Source organism: Musa acuminata, chromosome BXJ1-8 (assembly GCF_036884655.1).
Source record: "Musa acuminata AAA Group cultivar baxijiao chromosome BXJ1-8, Cavendish_Baxijiao_AAA, whole genome shotgun sequence".
In the NCBI taxonomy this organism is placed as follows: Eukaryota; Viridiplantae; Streptophyta; class Magnoliopsida; order Zingiberales; family Musaceae; genus Musa; species Musa acuminata.
In genome coordinates this window covers 44,442,034-44,459,186 of record NC_088334.1, presented here as the reverse complement: position 1 = coordinate 44,459,186, position 17,153 = coordinate 44,442,034, and the positions used below count along the sequence as shown (strand labels likewise).

The following is a 17,153-nucleotide window of genomic DNA, read 5'->3' as shown; positions in this document are numbered from 1 at the left end:
TAAGGACTACATATAGCCTGGAAAGCAGAAGAGGAAAAAGGAAGCAATGGTTGGATGAAACAGTACGTGAGAGAAAAGAACGGAGAACACTAAAACGTAGTCTACAAGTTCAAGATACGACATCTCTTATTATAGTTCGCCTGTGAGCAAACTCGGATCACACTTGTGATAGAATATTTCACTTGAAGCTCTAAGGAATCAACTCCTGACGTGGAAATGATGCGTCTTTTGTACCAGTGACTTCTTGTTTAATACTCCATTTGTGTGCCATTACAGCTAAATATGCAAACCCTTGTTTAGACATGTCCTTAATGACATTGAGCTCATCTCCACTAAGATCCCATTACAGGCTCGTAGTGTAGTTGTTTCCCACCTGACCTAATGAGATCCACTAACGCCCTCTTTCTCTTTCTCTCTCTTGGTGGCACTCATAAGGTCTTTCTGTAGTGAGGATTGGAGTTCATTAGTCTATACTGAGGGCTCGCATGCAATAAGAAGTATTAACTAAGTAATCTACTCACGCTAGCTCATTACTTGTGCTGGTCCGTATGCCACTGATCAATAATATATGGAAGGAAGTATCCTCCATCGCTCAAATGGAGTCTCTCTCTGACCACATATTAAGTTAGAAGAAACAGTGGGTGGGTTTGGTTTGCCATTTGGACTGGGAATGCATCCAAACCAGGAACATAGGTTTGACATGAAAATGGAATTAGAATTAGAGAATATGACACGTGGAAACAGTGGGTGAATTTATGGTTAGACGTTATACATAATTATTCCTGACATTAACTATAATCTCAACCGAACATCGTATATCGTACTATAAAAGGCTCTAGATATTTTAATTTATTATTGATAGATAATAATTATGGTTAAAATACTACATGTGTTTCTGAGACATGAGATGTTAGGACACTAAGATTATCAAGTCAAATAAAAAATAAAAAAATTTATTTAAGCTATAAGTGCTATATGAAAAGACTTCAGAAATTGTGGGATATAATGATCTTTTTTCGTGAAGTTAATGACCTACTTAGTTTATTTTTTTATACGTGAATATGAGCTTCTCATACCGTCCATGTGCGATATGCAATTAATGCACCGTATATGAATGGTATAAGGACAGTAGAAAATGATATTGTGAACAATGAGCTATGTTCATGAAATATATGTGATTGTGATAATCGACTGTTTGAAAAGGTAACCTTTGCTCCATAATTACGGTGTCATTGAAGAAAGAACCAAAAATATCAAGCAATTGATCTTAAGAAAACAAAAGCATCATTGTCAACGAAACCCAACTTTTCAACTTGTGGACACCACAATTTAGTGAGAGAAAGATCAATTAACTTATAGGGCAACACAAACTTAGTGTACTCTTAATCCATCCATCCTTTCTTCATTGTTGCATAAGAAAGCAATAAAATCAAGATGAATTTTTTTTATCATGTATAACAATGTTAAAGTAGATGATAAGATTACATGACTAGAGATGAAGGGAAAATGATCCTTATATCCAATCAATACATCCATTATATATGGTGGTGTTGTTGTCACTATTGATAGACATGGCACAACAAATTTTGTCTGAATTCATATGACATTGACATATATCAAAATCTAGAATTCACAATAAATATTGGGCGATTAAAAAAAAAACTCTTTAATTTTGAATTTTTTTATTTTTATTTTTTTTATGTCGAGTGCTCCAAATTTTAAAAAAAAATTAGAACACTCCTTTTTTAGAAATGATCAATTTACTTTTGTCAATCACCACTCTCTGCTTGTCGATCACACCCTTTTGCCCTACGCCTAACAACTCTGTCCGTTAGTTTTTGTTATCTCGTCGTTGCCCTCACGTGAGGTTTCATCTGTAGCCCTTGCACTAGGGTTTATTGTTACCTCAACCCTTGTGTGAGGGCCTACCAAAGCCGCATCTCTCTCTTAACACTTCTCTTGGCTCTCGTCATCTCATAATTGCCTGCAATCCTTATGTAAAGTCTCATTATTACCTCCAGCCCTCACGTGAAGGCTAATCACCTTTCTTTATCAAGCACAAGATTGCCCCCTTTCTTATAGCCCTCGTGTGAGACCTAACCACCATCTACATAGGTTTCTTGACTAACTCTTAGTGAACATTGTTACTGTAGCCGATGGTCAGTGGGTCGAGTGGTTTGACGTAGACAAAGGTGTAACTAGAGCTCGAGCTATAGCAAAAGAAATATGCATAAATTTTTTAATATTATAAGGATAAAAAAGTCTCTTCATATAACTACGTGAAAATATTTTAAGCGTTTTATGAGAAAAACTCAAAGTTCTTTTTTTCAAAATTTCACCAATAAATATTAAGTTAACAAATAAATTTAATGATTCACAAGGTTTATTCATTAAAAAAACACTTCGAGATGGATATATATATATATATATATATATATATATATATATATATATATATATATATATATATATATATATATATATATATATATGTGCGCGCATTACTATAAATATATAGAAAATAAATAATAAAATATTGATATCATAAGATAAGATATGCCGCAGGTGCATTGGAAGAAGCCTTATTCTCGCAGCAGCATCCCTTAAACTGCGCCCGGGGACCTATTTTAGTTCACCCTTTCTCTTGTGGCGCGCGGCGCGCCTATAAATTCTCCAAATTCTTTATCCGCTGTGTCCTTCTCGTTTCACCCCATCTCTCTCTCTCTCTCGCTCCCTCCTAATCCTTACGGCGGAGGAGGAGCCTTCGCCTCGCCCTCCCATCGAGATCCGCCCGCCATAAAGGTTTCCGTTCCGATCCGACCCGATCATGGAGAGGGAGAGAGCACGGGCCCGGTGGAGGCGGGCACTGGCGGCGGTGATGGCGCCCCGACCGGCGGAGGCCGAGGAGGACGTGGCGGCTGACGAGGAGTTGGAGGAGCCGATGGGGTCGTCGCGCGGCAGCCTCATCGCGCTCCTGGCGTCCGACCTCCGGCTCGGCATCGCCTGCAGGCCCAGCGGCGAGAAGTTCCTCGATCGCTTCGTCATCCTCCCTGATAACTGGTAACAATTTCTCCCTCCCTCTTCCTTCGCTCCTTCCTTTCTTTCTCCTTCTATTTTTTAGTCTTAGATGAGTTTTTCCTCAAACTCGATTGCGATCCACGAAATGGACGTCGACGGTAGCGTTAAGATGGCACTTCAACGGACGGTTAGAAAGTGCGTTATCTCAACAGAACACGAATCATATAACTCTCTCTATCTGGTTCACACTGAGTAGTAATACAAATTGATGCCATCAACGGATTGGCCAAACCCTGGCGGGTCCGTGCGGGACCCAACCCTCCCTTTCATAACATGTGAAGAAGAACTTAAGAGACCGGTCAATGAACCTTATCGAAGTCCCCTTGTTATGCATCAATATCAAACTCGGATTGCTGTGAACTTTCTGGCAAATCACGATATAAAGTGTAAAATCTAGTCACGTTCATTAACCAAGAGTTGAATCCAGGAGTGTCTTCTCCATACACAGACACACAAAGGTTAGAAAAAGAAAACTATCAGTTTCACACATACATGTCATGTGTGAAAGAAAACAAAAGCATAAATCTCAATCGACTCTACAGAGTCAGATAAATTGATAGTAAAATAGACTTACAAGGGTTGCGTGGTGTGGTTTGTGTGTAGCCTTCCAGCTGGTGGAGATGTTCGACGTTTGAAGTTGATCAGAAATTTGTCGTGTTGCTACGTTCCATGTTCTTGCTAAGACCTGTTTAACTTATATTGTGGATATGCATATATACTTCGCTGTATGGTAGACTCCGCGATCCTCGCAAATTTAAAATGGCATTACGTACTGGTACATCGTCTGCAGCTGTTCGCCGCTTAGGCGACCAGTGCAGAGCTGCCCTGTACAAGAAGTGCCTGTGCCGCATGTTGGTACTACCTCAGCTGTTTTGGCCATGTCAGGGTACATCTAATTTGCAGACATGGCTACTTTTTATTGGACAAAATGGTGGGTCCTACTGTTCTGTGGACCTCGAGCTGCCAACCCACGGGGCGAGTTCACGTTTCCAAACGAGTTAGCCGCAGTTGAGGCCCAATGGTGTTATGGTTACTCGCGGTGAGATTCGATCGACAGTACAACTGGCCGAGGTGCTGATGGTGGTGGTGGTGGTGGTGCAGGTGGTACCAGTTATGGACGCAGTTCATATTGTTGTGGGCGGTGTACTCGTCCTTCTTCACGCCGATGGAGTTCGGTTTCTTCCTTGGGCTTCCGAAGAACCTATTCCTTCTCGACGTCGCTGGACAGGTCGCCTTCCTCGTCGACATCTTCGTCCAATTCCTCCTCGCCTACCGGGATCCCCACACGTACCGCATGGTACGCAACCCCACGGCCATTGCCTTGCGGTAATCTCGTTTTTGTTCATACTCCTTATGCATTTGGATTAATAACTTCCGAAATAATTTTCATCTGAGGTTTTCCTGATGTTCTCAGGTACATGAAATCGAACTTTGTTTTTGATTTGCTCGGCTGCCTTCCTTGGGATTATATTTATAAGGTAACGTTCTAATTTCATATCTCTGCTTTTGGTTCAAGCAGATGATGTATGACGTTTCTGCTAGCAAAATTTCCATCGGATTGTTTTTTTGCTTTACCTTTAACAAGAGTGTATTTGGGAGCCCTTTAGGACGTCGATCAGTCTTTAGAATTTTCTACTTAGTCACAAGATCATCAATCGGCAATAATTCAACTATATGAAAAAACTATGGCAAAGGTGTACAAAGAATTCATGCTCACCTTCATCCTCAAAACCATTATGGAAATGAAGAATGTGAAGTCCTATTAGATTGTATGCATGTCTGTCTGAATAATAAGGACTAGACAATTAAAACTAAATATAAAAGCTGCTCCTAAAAGAAGAAAATTAGTGTAATTAGTTTATAGTACCTTTTTATAAATCTTCTTGGATGCTTCTGGAACTAAACATTGACTCGAGATTTATTCAAGTTATTGTCAATTGACAATTAAGTAATTTGGTTGATGGGAGTTACTAGAATAACTGTCAAGCAGATTTTTGAATAATTTAAAGCTTGAATCTTGCTAATAAAGTGGATTAAGAGAAATCTAAATTGCAGAAGGTAAGATCAACCATAATTCAAGCCAGCAATTTCGAAAACCATTCCTTTTGTATTAGCTAAGTTGTAAGATTATTGAACCTGTAACTCCAAAGACCATTCCTCTTCTATTAATTGCCTTGAAAATTGAAGGCATGCCAAATTGAAACTGGGGGCTTAAAGGACCTTAATATGTAAATAAAATAACTGGCAGAAAAAATGCTAGGGAAGTATTTGAATTGAGCGTTCAAGTTTTGAGCTTTGGTTATTATTGAAAAAAATGTTTGGCGCATTTATTTGTGACTTTTTGGCCCTTCTCCATATTAGTTGACTTTCATGATTGTTTGCTATTAACTTATTATTAAGCTTGAATGAAAGGAGCGTTATTAGCAAACTAAAGGTGAACAAGTGCTATTACTTTACAATATATCAAAGTCATTAGAAAAAAGGATGTGGTTTTTACATTATTTTTGATGTCTCAACTCTCAAGTAACTTACTTTCCTTTGACCCTTCTACTTTAGGTTGTTTTTTTGCATGTATAAGCTTAGTCAAGAGTTTCTATTGTTCAATTTGCTGATACAGGCTTCAGGAAATAAAGAAGAAATAAGATACCTACTGTGGATTCGATTAACTCGGGTTCGCAAAGTCACAGCTTTTTTTCAGAAGATGGAGAAGGATATTCGCATCAATTACTTGTTCACAAGAATTGTTAAACTTATAGTTGTGGAACTCTATTGCACACATACAGCTGCCTGCATTTTTTATTACCTAGCAACCACTCTGCCTGAATCTATGGAAAGTTATACGTGGATAGGAAGCTTAAAGCTGGGTGATTACAACTATAACCATTTCAGAAAGATTGATCTTTGGAGGCGCTACATAACATCATTATATTTTGCCATAGTAACCATGGCAACTGTTGGTAAGTATTCGTCAACATTTTATTTAAGAAAAATAAATATAAGTATGCAATTATGTGTTTCACAAATAATAAGAGAGGCTCTATTACTATAGGTTATTCCTTTCATCAAGAAACAGAGCAATCATCTTCTAAATAGACATACCAAGTTGCACTCTCCTAAATATGCAAAAATCAATTGTCAAGTTTTTGATTTAGACCTTCATGTTGTTTTGTGGTATCCTTAACTAGTTTTATGCTGAAGTGTGTACATGCAGAACCAACCTTGTGCTTACAAGTATGAAGTTTGACATTGTATTTTGCCAAAAATGTTCAGGAGCATCTGTTTGATGTATTGTTATCTCATTCTGAAGCAACTTGTATTTCTGGACATCCCATATCTTGCTAACCTCCATTTTCTCTTTTATCTTACTTGGACATCAGTGTTATACAACTGTTTGAGACCCTAACTGCTGCAAGTCTTTTATGTTGATAACTTGACATGATGATCATGATCCATGAATTCTTGTGCATTTTCTGATACAATTAAGCAATAATTTGCTTATGCAACGAAATTTCTTTTATATTCAATATACGCATGGAGAGTTTTTTTATAATTAAACCAAGGATTGAAATATTGTACCGTACCGAAGTTTTGACATTCTCTCAGTATGATACGGTACTATATACCGAGCGGTATACCGCTCGGTATATATATATATATATTTTATATTTATAAGTAAAAAAAAAATTTGTCTCTCTCTCTCTTTGTGTGTGTATATATATATATATATATATATATAATCTTTTATTTATATATCTATTTATTTGTATATTTATATATAAAAGTTTTTAAAAAAATGTGCGATGTCGCCTCTCTTCTCCCCAGGCGGGGCGACATTGCAGAAAAATGAGGCGACGTCGTCTATATATATATATATATATATATATAATAAAAAAATATCGCCCGGTAGTGAGCGGTCCGCGTACCGGTTTACTATCGAACCGATACATACCGCTCGGTACCATTCGAAACTGTATACCTTGAACTAAACTATAGTTTGCATATGTAACCTAATTCTTCACGTTCATAGTTTTTATGGACAAGGTTTTGGGCATTTGAGCTGTTCATGTAGTTTTTTTGTCCTTTAATTCTCATTTTTTCTAATAAATAAATTTTCTCTAATAATTTTCTGTTCTAGCTGATGAAACTATAATATTTCTCGGTTGGATCTTTGTATTATAAATTTAGCTTAATCTAGTCACTTGGAAGCTTGTTAGACAAGTTAGTTAAAACATCATATTACTGTGGAAGATTAATTTGTTCTGCTGTGCTGGCTTGGATTTTGAAGCACAAAACTTTTCAGGATAATAATGAAAAGTAGTACAAGAATAAACATTGTTTGAAGATAAATTCTAGCGTTGATCTCTGAAGTTGGATGTCTTAAATTAAGAAGAAAAGAGCAAAGGTGTCATGTAATTTGGAAACTGCAAAAAATATATCAGATGAATATTATATATTCATATACAAATATGTATGATATTTGTATGTGAAATTTTCTTCTTTTCTTACCATATATGTTCTCCAAACACTAGCTTTAATACTCTTTATGTGTCATCTAAGACTCATCTAATTGGTATTTAATGATCTACTTTACAACAGATTGTCATAATTTTATATGATTTTTTTCTTTCTGAAATTCTCAATTTTTTTACTCTGATGATTACAGGTTATGGAGACATACATGCAGTAAATCCCAGAGAAATGGTATTTATTATGATCTATGTCTCTTTTGATATGATTCTGGGAGCTTATCTTATTGGTAATATGACTGCACTGATTGTGAAAGGATCAAAAACAGAAAGGTTTAGAGACAAAATGAAAGATCTTATACGATACATGAACAGAAACAGATTAGGGAAGGACATACGTGACCAGATTAAAGGACATGTGCGCTTGCAGTATGAAAGCAGCTATACTGAAGCTTCAGTTCTCCAAGATATTCCAGCTTCAATTCGTGCTAAGGTGCAAATGACAAGAATCCCTGGACCATTATGAGTAAAACAGTTACAACTCTTCATTCCATTTCCATTTTCTGGTGTTTCATGTCTACTTTATTACGTGATACTTATGTTTTTATAGACTTTTGAGTCCTAAATTTCTTATTTCCTGAATTGTTAGGACGGAAAAATTTATCTTGTATTACTTATTCTTGTATGAGTTTGCAGCTTACCAGTATAGCATATCCTGTTCATATGTTGAAAAGAATGAAAAAAAAACTTACAAGTTCTAGTAGAACTGTTATATCATTCATCATATCCTTTGTTGATGATGTTGATGTCTTTGCTCCCTACCTTATTTTTTGTGATATTTTGTAATAACAAACTGATCCTTTTTTTGCAGATTTCTCAAACTTTATACAGACCGAGCATTGAAAATGTTCCACTCTTAAAGGGATGCTCATCAGAATTCATAAATCAGATTGTAAGCCTTCTCTATCTTGTTATTAAGCAAGTGATTTTATAGCTAAAATTTTCCACGTTATGTTGTAATTACTGTCAATAAATCATTCAAGTGCTGAATGCCTCATTCATATAAATATCATGTTCCCTCTTGACGGCTAAAATGAATTCTTGTTGCCTTCATGTCCCCATGATATATTCCTATTGGCTTTTAAAAGATTGCTTCATAGAATACACTTTTGATTGATTACTACTCATGATGTCGATTTTATAGGTTGTTTGATTTTTAACATCATTGACCATTGGAGAATCACATAGAAAACAAAAAAGGTTCTTGATTCACTGGAAGGCATTTTAATATAGTGGGTGGGCCTGTGACTTAGGCTTCATGTACCCAAATTATAAAGTCAGCATCCCACATGCAGGAGCAAGGCTTCATAAAACTCACCCTTCTAGAACCCACTTTAGTGAGAACCTCATTGAACTTAGCTGTCATTTCAGTGAGATTCACATGGGCAAACAACAAATACAGAAACTGCACACTTCTAACTTAAGATTCTCATTTGTACTGAACTGTAAAGAATGACTGGCCTTACAAGTTTCAACTATTTTGCAAAATTTTTGTTTTAATCAAAAGGTCACACGAACATAACACAACCCTCAATACTCCCTTTCCACTTTTTTGACCCTACTATCCATCAATCTTAATGATAAGTTTTTGTTTCTGTGTTAATAAATTTGTATTTCATATATCCAGTCTTAGTCCTACTTAATAAAAAATCTAAAAGTTGGTTTTACTTTAATGAACATAGAAAATGTTTTAATTCACTAAATTAGTGCATTTAGCTCCATAATCTTAGGACAGAATGGTTTGATTCTAGAATAAATCCAATCAACTCCCAAATTGATCTAACTCAGGTCATGTAAGGGATGCATCAAATCAACATTCTGAAGCTTCTTCAATTAGCCTCTATTTTTTCTTATGTCTAAGAATGTACTACTGACCATGTATTTAATACAATCCTGTCATAAAAACTTTAAAGAAATTATGCTTCATCTTGTGTTGCAAATCTTCTTCCTCTGAACCAAACTGCTTTTTCTTCTTCAATTTTATTGGCTGGTGATTTTAACACAATGAACTGGGAAGGCATTGTCTCATGTTGTCCAAAAATAGATTGTTCTTCTAGATTATTTCAATTAAAAAACAGTATTTAATTCATTGATATGATGTTGCAGGTAATCAGGCTGCAGGAAGAGTTTTTCCTTCCATGTGAACTGATTCTGGAACAGGGCAATGCAGTTGACCAGCTATATTTTGTTTGCCATGGTGTTCTGGTAACAATCATAATCTATGATTCTGTACATCATTCTTCTCTTTAGATATTTTATTTGTTAGGGTCCAACTTATGGTCATAGTTAAGCAGGAATTCTAATTATATACAATAGTTAGCATAGTAAACATTTCTCATTTTGAGCGCTTTATGTATTTGAATAAGCAGTGTACATAACTTTTGTCAATGGTGCATAACAATTTTCACTTTGGCTATTCACAAGCCCTAAAGGAGTGGGGCTTTAAAATTAAAAGATATTTTTTTTATTGGACTGGATTGAACTGCTTGAAATGGGGTGGTTCATATACCAGTTCATTCTTGGACCACTATATACTGATTAGTATGGACCGGTACAGGCAAAATAGAGTTCTTTGGGATTTTACAAATCAGGGTTTTCAATTTCAATGTGTACCATCTGGTACGAGCGATGCATACCGATCCGAGAAAGTACCAATACATGGACCGCTCTCTACCGGGCGATATTAGTGTTTTGACTGGTATTGAGGTGTACCAACCAGTATCGAGGTATACCGATTAGTACCACCTCGGATTTCAACCGTTATCGAGGTACGGTGTGGTAGGTTGAGGTATTTTTAAGGTTTTAGAGCATGTCGTCAATATGCCTTGGTGTATTGACAGTGGATACCGGTATATACTGTACGGAGAAGAGCTTGGTATGCCTGTACGAATCGGTATTCAAAACCCTGTTACAAACTATAAATTTTAGATTTTTTGAACCATTTATATTTGCTTGTTCATAAGATTAAATGGATGCCACGAAATGGTTTCGTACATTAAGGTGCAATTTTTTTTTGTAGGACATGACATTATGTTGGTATTAAGTGATGTTTGATAAATAAAGATGATCTTATAGCAAATGAAAAGTTCATGAAAAGGAATAAGGTGGACATAATCTGATTTTTTTTGTGAGACCCAATAGTATTAAAAGATGACACCTGCCACACATGAAAAGGAATTAGTATAGCATTAAATAACCCTCATGTTTTGGATTTTATTAGGTATAATGTGGGTTTCTTTCTCTTCCCACCCATAAACATTAGGATTATATAATAAAATTGGATTAAACATGTACAATTCCAGGTCCAACTGAGAAAATTACATTATGGACATTGCCTTATCTATCTCTTAACACTTTTCTTCCCCCAGGAAGGAATAGCGGTTGGTGAAGATGGATCAGAAGAGACTGTTACGCAATTAGAGCCCAGCAGCTCATTTGGAGAAATTGCCATTCTTTGCAACATTCCTCAGCCTTATACAGTTCGTGTCTGTGAACTCTGTAGACTCTTACGTCTTGATAAACAACTTTTCACAAATATTCTGGAGGTGTATTTTGTGGATGGTAGGACAATATTGAGTAACCTTCTTGAGGTAAAGTTTTGTGCACATTACTGTCAGGCAATTCTTTGTTTGAATATCTGTCTTATGCTTGTTCCTCTGCATTTCTTTGCTAGAATCTTCATATCCACTAATTTCTTCCACAATTCTTTAAATGTTTATTAATGGAACATTTTTGTACATGAAAGGGAAACGAATCTACTTTGCGTATCAAACAACTGGAATCCGATATCACATCTCATATCGGAAAGCAAGAAGCCGAACTTGCTTTAAAGGTTAATAGTGCTGCTTACTATGGAGATCTGCGTCATCTAAAAGGTCTGATAAGAGCGGGAGCTGATCCGAAGAAGACAGACTATGATGGGCGTTCACCTTTGGTATGAATTAATGGAATACACTTTAGAACATTCTTAGTTCTAAATTGCATACTAATCATTTTCTTTCAGTGGATTATGATTAAATGTGTATTCATGTTCTCTCTTCTCTTTGATTATATAATTTAAATGGCAAGTTTTTCTAGTTGCTTGGTGACTTTGGTCTTTCATAAGTTAACAGAAAGAGGGATAACATCAGCCAGAAAATCAACCCAAAGCTGAAACTTCCAGTTCCCCAATTCCGTTATTTCTGTAACTTCTGAAAGACCTTAACACTGGAGTGGTAGATAATAATTTCAAAATGAAAAGTGGACCAAGAAAAACTACAATGATATCTGAATGTTATCCTTTTCGGTTTAAGCTTATTAGTTACGGAAAGACTCTCTTTAAATAAAGGATACCTTAGTATTTCAGATGGTATTTATCAGGATTGCTCATGCTTCTTGAGTTCTTATCATTAAGTCACCATATTGACCTATGTTGATTACCTTGAAATTTGTAATTCTTTTGTAATTTCATTTTTAGTGTTTGACTTTAGCATGCATGACACAAGGAGGATGATTGGACCTGTATGTATTAGAGTATTTCATGGTGTAAATAGGGACATACCAATTAAAACATGCATCATTAACAATGATCATTTTGGTTAAAATATTTTATGAACACAGGAAGAAAGTTACATGTTTCAAGTTGAAACTTTCAACTGTCATGCAATGACTATTTTTACACAAAAGACCATTACTTATTATTCCATATGATTAAATACTTGATAGGAGGTCAAACTATCATGATATTTCTTTCAATTTACTCAGGTTTTGTATGAACCTATTAACTTTATTATCCTGCCCAGCATCTTGCAGCTTCAGGAGGGTTTGAAGACATCACAATATTCCTCATTATAGAAGGCGTAGATATCAACCTTTCTGGTACCCCTTGTGTACATGTCAATTTACTTTACACAAAGCATCTTTGCATTGCTAATGCTTATACATTATCCATGTCATCAGATAACTTCGGAAACACGCCACTGTTAGAAGCTGTGATGCATGGTCATGACCGGGTGGCTTCTTTACTCCATAGTAAAGGGGCCAAACTACATCTTAAAGATGCTGGCAGCCAACTTTGTGCAGCTGTTGCAAGAGGAGACTCAGATTTTATTAGAAGGATTTTGAACTCTGGAGTAGATCCAAACTCAAGCGATTATGATCATCGTACACCACTCCACATAGCTGCTGCTGATGGATTATATTCTATTGCAAAAATACTTTTAGAAGCTGGGGCAAGTGTTTTTGCTATTGACAGGTACTATCTTGATACATAACATTTTCTGCATCTGTTTGACATGTGCTTGTCAAGTCCCTTTTTATTCAACTATGATTACCTTGTGACACTCAATGCTTTATCATGAATTTTTGAATTTCTTTCACATGTCAAGATAATATAGTTTCAGCATCATTGTTGTGCTTCTAAAAATGGTGTATATTTGAAATTTGTTACTGTTGACAATATTTAGTGAAACATAGTTACAGACAGAAATGGGATGGAGATACACAATTTTTTTTCCTTGAAAGTGTATAATATGGTACAAATATGAATACCATTATTAACACTTATGGTATTGCTATGATATAATGAATAACAGGTCCACAACATTTTCCATTTAGACAAGCTACTGCTAAAATATTGTTACTCATAATATTGTTCACTCTTAACACATGGATCATCAGGAAACTTATTCTCTTGGATAGAAGTTTCACTTTGAAATAAATGATGAACCTCATATCTTACTAAAATAATGAATAACTTTAGATTGCAACAACTCTTAATATTGTCTGCCTAGTTGTACATCATAAGTTCATGTGCACCAATTGATTTGTAGTGCCTAGCACATTTTGTGGTAGCTTCTAGCAATTTGAATCTTGATCTCAGTTATGTCTGAGTTTTTCTTGTCATTTTATTTATTTTAATAAATATTGAATATTTGAATATACCCAGTAAATGTTCCTTTTATATCTAAGTCATGTGTAGTTCAATACATTATGTATATTGTTGAGCCCCTAGTTCTCACATATCCCTTATATATCTGATTAAGAAATTGAATCCAACAAGTGTCCTTTACAGTGCTTTGAACTATTCCAGTCTCTATTATAAAAACACATCCTTATATGAAGAATCCAACAAGTGTTTCTGCATTATCTAATTTGTAAGTGTCCAATCCATGATACGTATGGTTCTCCACATGTCTATTTTATAGATAGTAATCTATTTAAATCTTTTTTTACTTTGAATCTCGAATATGCTCCTTTTTCACTATAAAAATTCAACTGAATTATAGATCTGTGATGCTATATCCTCTTTAGTAGGATCTTAGGAAGTTAGGAGCATGCATAGGATCATTGATTTTGATAGTATTCCTATCAAGAAGTAACCATGAAAACAGGAGAAAAAGCAACAGCAATCTCTTTGAGGAGTTTCCAACATTGAAGTCAAAGGTCAAATCCAACTGTCTTGCTTGAACAGAGATTGTCCAGGAGGCTATACAGTTGTAGGATCCAATTACATTGACTATTTGACTCTGTAGAACTAGGGATTTTAAACTAGGTAATACCATATATTCCTATCAAGAAGTAAACATGAAAACATGAGAAAAAGCAACAGCAATCTCTTTGAGGAGTTTCCAACATCGAAGTCAACAGTCAAATTCAACTATCTTGCTTGAACAGAGATTGTCCATGAGGCTATACAGTTGTAGGATCCAATTACATTGACTATTTGACTCTGAAGAACTACAGATTTTAAACTAGGTAAAACCATGTATTACTCTATACAAGTCTAATAGGGAAAAACAATTTAAAAATTCTGAGAATAATTAGCACTTAAGGAAGTAATATTACCTATCTTTAGTTACCTACATTGCTTTCTATTTCTGGCTTTTCTTATCATTGAGTGAACTTTTTGTGGCTATATATGGAAATTTTCTCATCAATTTAGATATTTGTTTAATTCGTTCATGAATACAACAAATGCTTCTTTCACTTTTCATAAAGCAGTCTGACAACAACATGCAATATAAACAAAGTAGCTTTTTCTTGTAGAAGCAAACCATGTACTTCAAGTCTTGGATACTAGTTTTTGGATCCTATTCTTGCAGTAATTCCCCAAGTGTTTACTCGTCACATATATCATGCCAAAGCTTCATTAGAGACATCAAACCTCTTCTTATTCTTTTGATAGACTGGATTTGGCATTCAGTATGGATCTCTCTGCTATGCTTTTCTTTACCGGCAGTCTCTGTTATGAATGTAAACATTAGTCGCAGAAATTGCTAAACTGCAGGTGGGGAAGTACTCCATTAGATGAAGCAGTAAAATGTGGAAGCAAATCGTTGATGATGATGCTGGAAGATGCAAAGCTTGAAGAGCTCTCCAAGTTTCCTGATCGTGGTACACAAACTCAAGGTAGATGCACTGTAGCTCTCAAACACTTTCCACATTGCTTCTCAGATCTTGCATTCTCAAAGCTGATTCTTAAATTTAGTTTTACATTTCAGGATAAATTGCTTTCTACCCTAGACTTTTAGTTTGAATCCACAACTAATGCTAAAATTGGTATGCATCATTATTCCATTTTTTATGGCAACATTATACATCATTCACTTTCCTATCAACACCCACTTAATATGCCAATCAGGTCCGAATATTTCAGTCATTGTTTACCATCCAAGAAAGCACCAAAAAATGAACCATATAGCTCAGTACCATTTGGACATATCAGTTTTTTTTTTATATTATTTTTCTTGGCAGTTGAAGGTCGTGATACATCCATTAGATCTTTTGATATCAAACAGATAATATTTGTAGCAACTGATATCTTGACTGAAGTACAATGTCACCAGTCATAAAAGATCCCTAAGACATCATGTTCCATATAGCCAAATATCATTGGACGTATCACATTTTTTATTATCGATTCCAATGATAAATAAAAGATAGTAAAAGTTTAAAATATTATTTAGTATTTATGTTCCATACCAGTCTGACAGGTTATAAAAATTGAATTACTTAGTATTTACCAGAATCTTTGTTATAACTAATATCCTGACATTTTTATCAAAATATTACTTAGTATTTGGGTACCATGCCAGTCTGACAGGTTGCCAATATTTAACTAGTATTTAAATCTTTGTTATAAACTAATATCTTGACCAAAATAAAATGTTACAATCCATAAGAAATCCTTATTTATTACAGTTATTCTGTAAATACAGCTTGGGTTGTCAGATTTGCAACCAATGTCTTGACCAAGTAATCCCTAATTTATCTATTTTTCTGTAAATAACTGCTTGGCATTTTCTAAATACCCCTAAATTATTATCGCAAGTCCTGTGTGCATCATTGTTTATACGGCTTGCACCAAACATTTTACATGTACAAAAATACTATATTTTGACATTTTCTTGTCATTATTTTTCCACTCAGACAAAACCCAACCCCGGAGGAGATGCACGGTGTTCCCTTTCCACCCATGGGACCCAAAAGAAAAGAGAAAGGAGGGAGTAGTGCTGTGGGTACCTCTCACCATGGAAGAACTCATCGAGTCCTCACAAGAGCTGCTAAACTGCTCAGGCTCACGCATTCTATCAGAGGAGGGAGGGAGGATATCTGATGTAGCCATGATATGTGATAACCAGAAGCTGTACCTTGTTGCAGATTAAGACACTGCTACGAAGAATAACCAGCTCAGTTGCCATACGTTATTAACACAGAGGTGAGATCAGATTGTTTGTAACATGATTCATACAAAATGTGTATCACATATCATGCTGTCGCCCGAACAATTTTTTACAGTTGAAATCTTTCGAGATTTTGTTGCTGGCTATCGACGCGAGCGTTTGGAGGGCTCTAATGACTGATATCTTTGCACATGTTTAAATCATTAAATTAAATTTCTTGTCGATCGATCATCTACTGATAAATCACGTCGTGTGATCTGACATAAACAGTAAGCCGTGTTCAACAAGGCACTGAGTAACAAATATAAACTTGATGTTTCCAAAGCATCTGACATTTCAAAGCTTGATATTTCAGGTACGCAGTGGTGACAGGAATCAAAGACAGCATCAACTTGTTCAATTCAAGACACTGGAAAACAGGATAAAAGAGACGGGAACTGTGAAGAACATATTGAAACGGAAGGTTGATGTTATAACGGTGGCTAAAAGCGAGCGAAAGCGTGGACTTCGAGGTGGATCGAAACACACCTGTAAAGTACATACGAAGGGATAGCAGCGGAGTGCTTCTTTTTGGGTATTCGCACCTACCAAAGAGTCAAATTAGTGTTCTCAGATTATTAATCTATGTTTTCATTTTTCGACGAATATGAGTAAAATAAACACTCAAATCGGGTGGGTTTAGAATTGGTTCACAAACTCGAGTAGTGTTCGAGTTCTGAAAAAAGGATATGATGAAACTTACGAGTTCTTTATTGGTTGTCAATCCTAATTACATGATGCAAATATATTCTTCAAAATTTGTACCTCCTATCATTTTTGATCGGGTGAAAGTGATCTAACTTGATTCGATTTTCAAATATTACAACGTATATAAGAGAGAAAAAAA

General features: G+C 35.5%; 1 protein-coding gene across 2 annotated transcripts; it reads left to right on the top strand.

The window, feature by feature from the left end:
- Positions 1-2,666: 2,666 nt before the first annotated feature.
- LOC135588090 (potassium channel KOR1-like) lies at positions 2,667-17,075 on the top strand. 2 transcript variants are annotated; one of them, XR_010476082.1, is made up of 14 exons: positions 2,667-3,060; positions 4,180-4,404; positions 4,493-4,556; positions 5,696-6,035; positions 7,742-8,037; positions 8,416-8,496; positions 9,711-9,809; positions 10,973-11,194; positions 11,350-11,538; positions 12,386-12,461; positions 12,543-12,837; positions 14,872-14,993; positions 16,014-16,302; positions 16,623-17,075. XR_010476082.1 is itself a non-coding variant. In XM_065080037.1 (13 exons), the coding sequence occupies exons 1-13, from the start codon at positions 2,828-2,830 to the stop codon at positions 16,247-16,249; spliced, it is 2,478 nt and encodes an 825-aa protein (XP_064936109.1). In that variant the 5' UTR covers positions 2,667-2,827; the 3' UTR covers positions 16,250-16,498. The 2 variants fall into 2 exon arrangements, 1 of the variants encoding a protein (XP_064936109.1); XM_065080037.1 differs by lacking the exon at positions 16,623-17,075 and having other exon boundaries at positions 16,014-16,498.
- Positions 17,076-17,153: the final 78 nt, after the last annotated feature.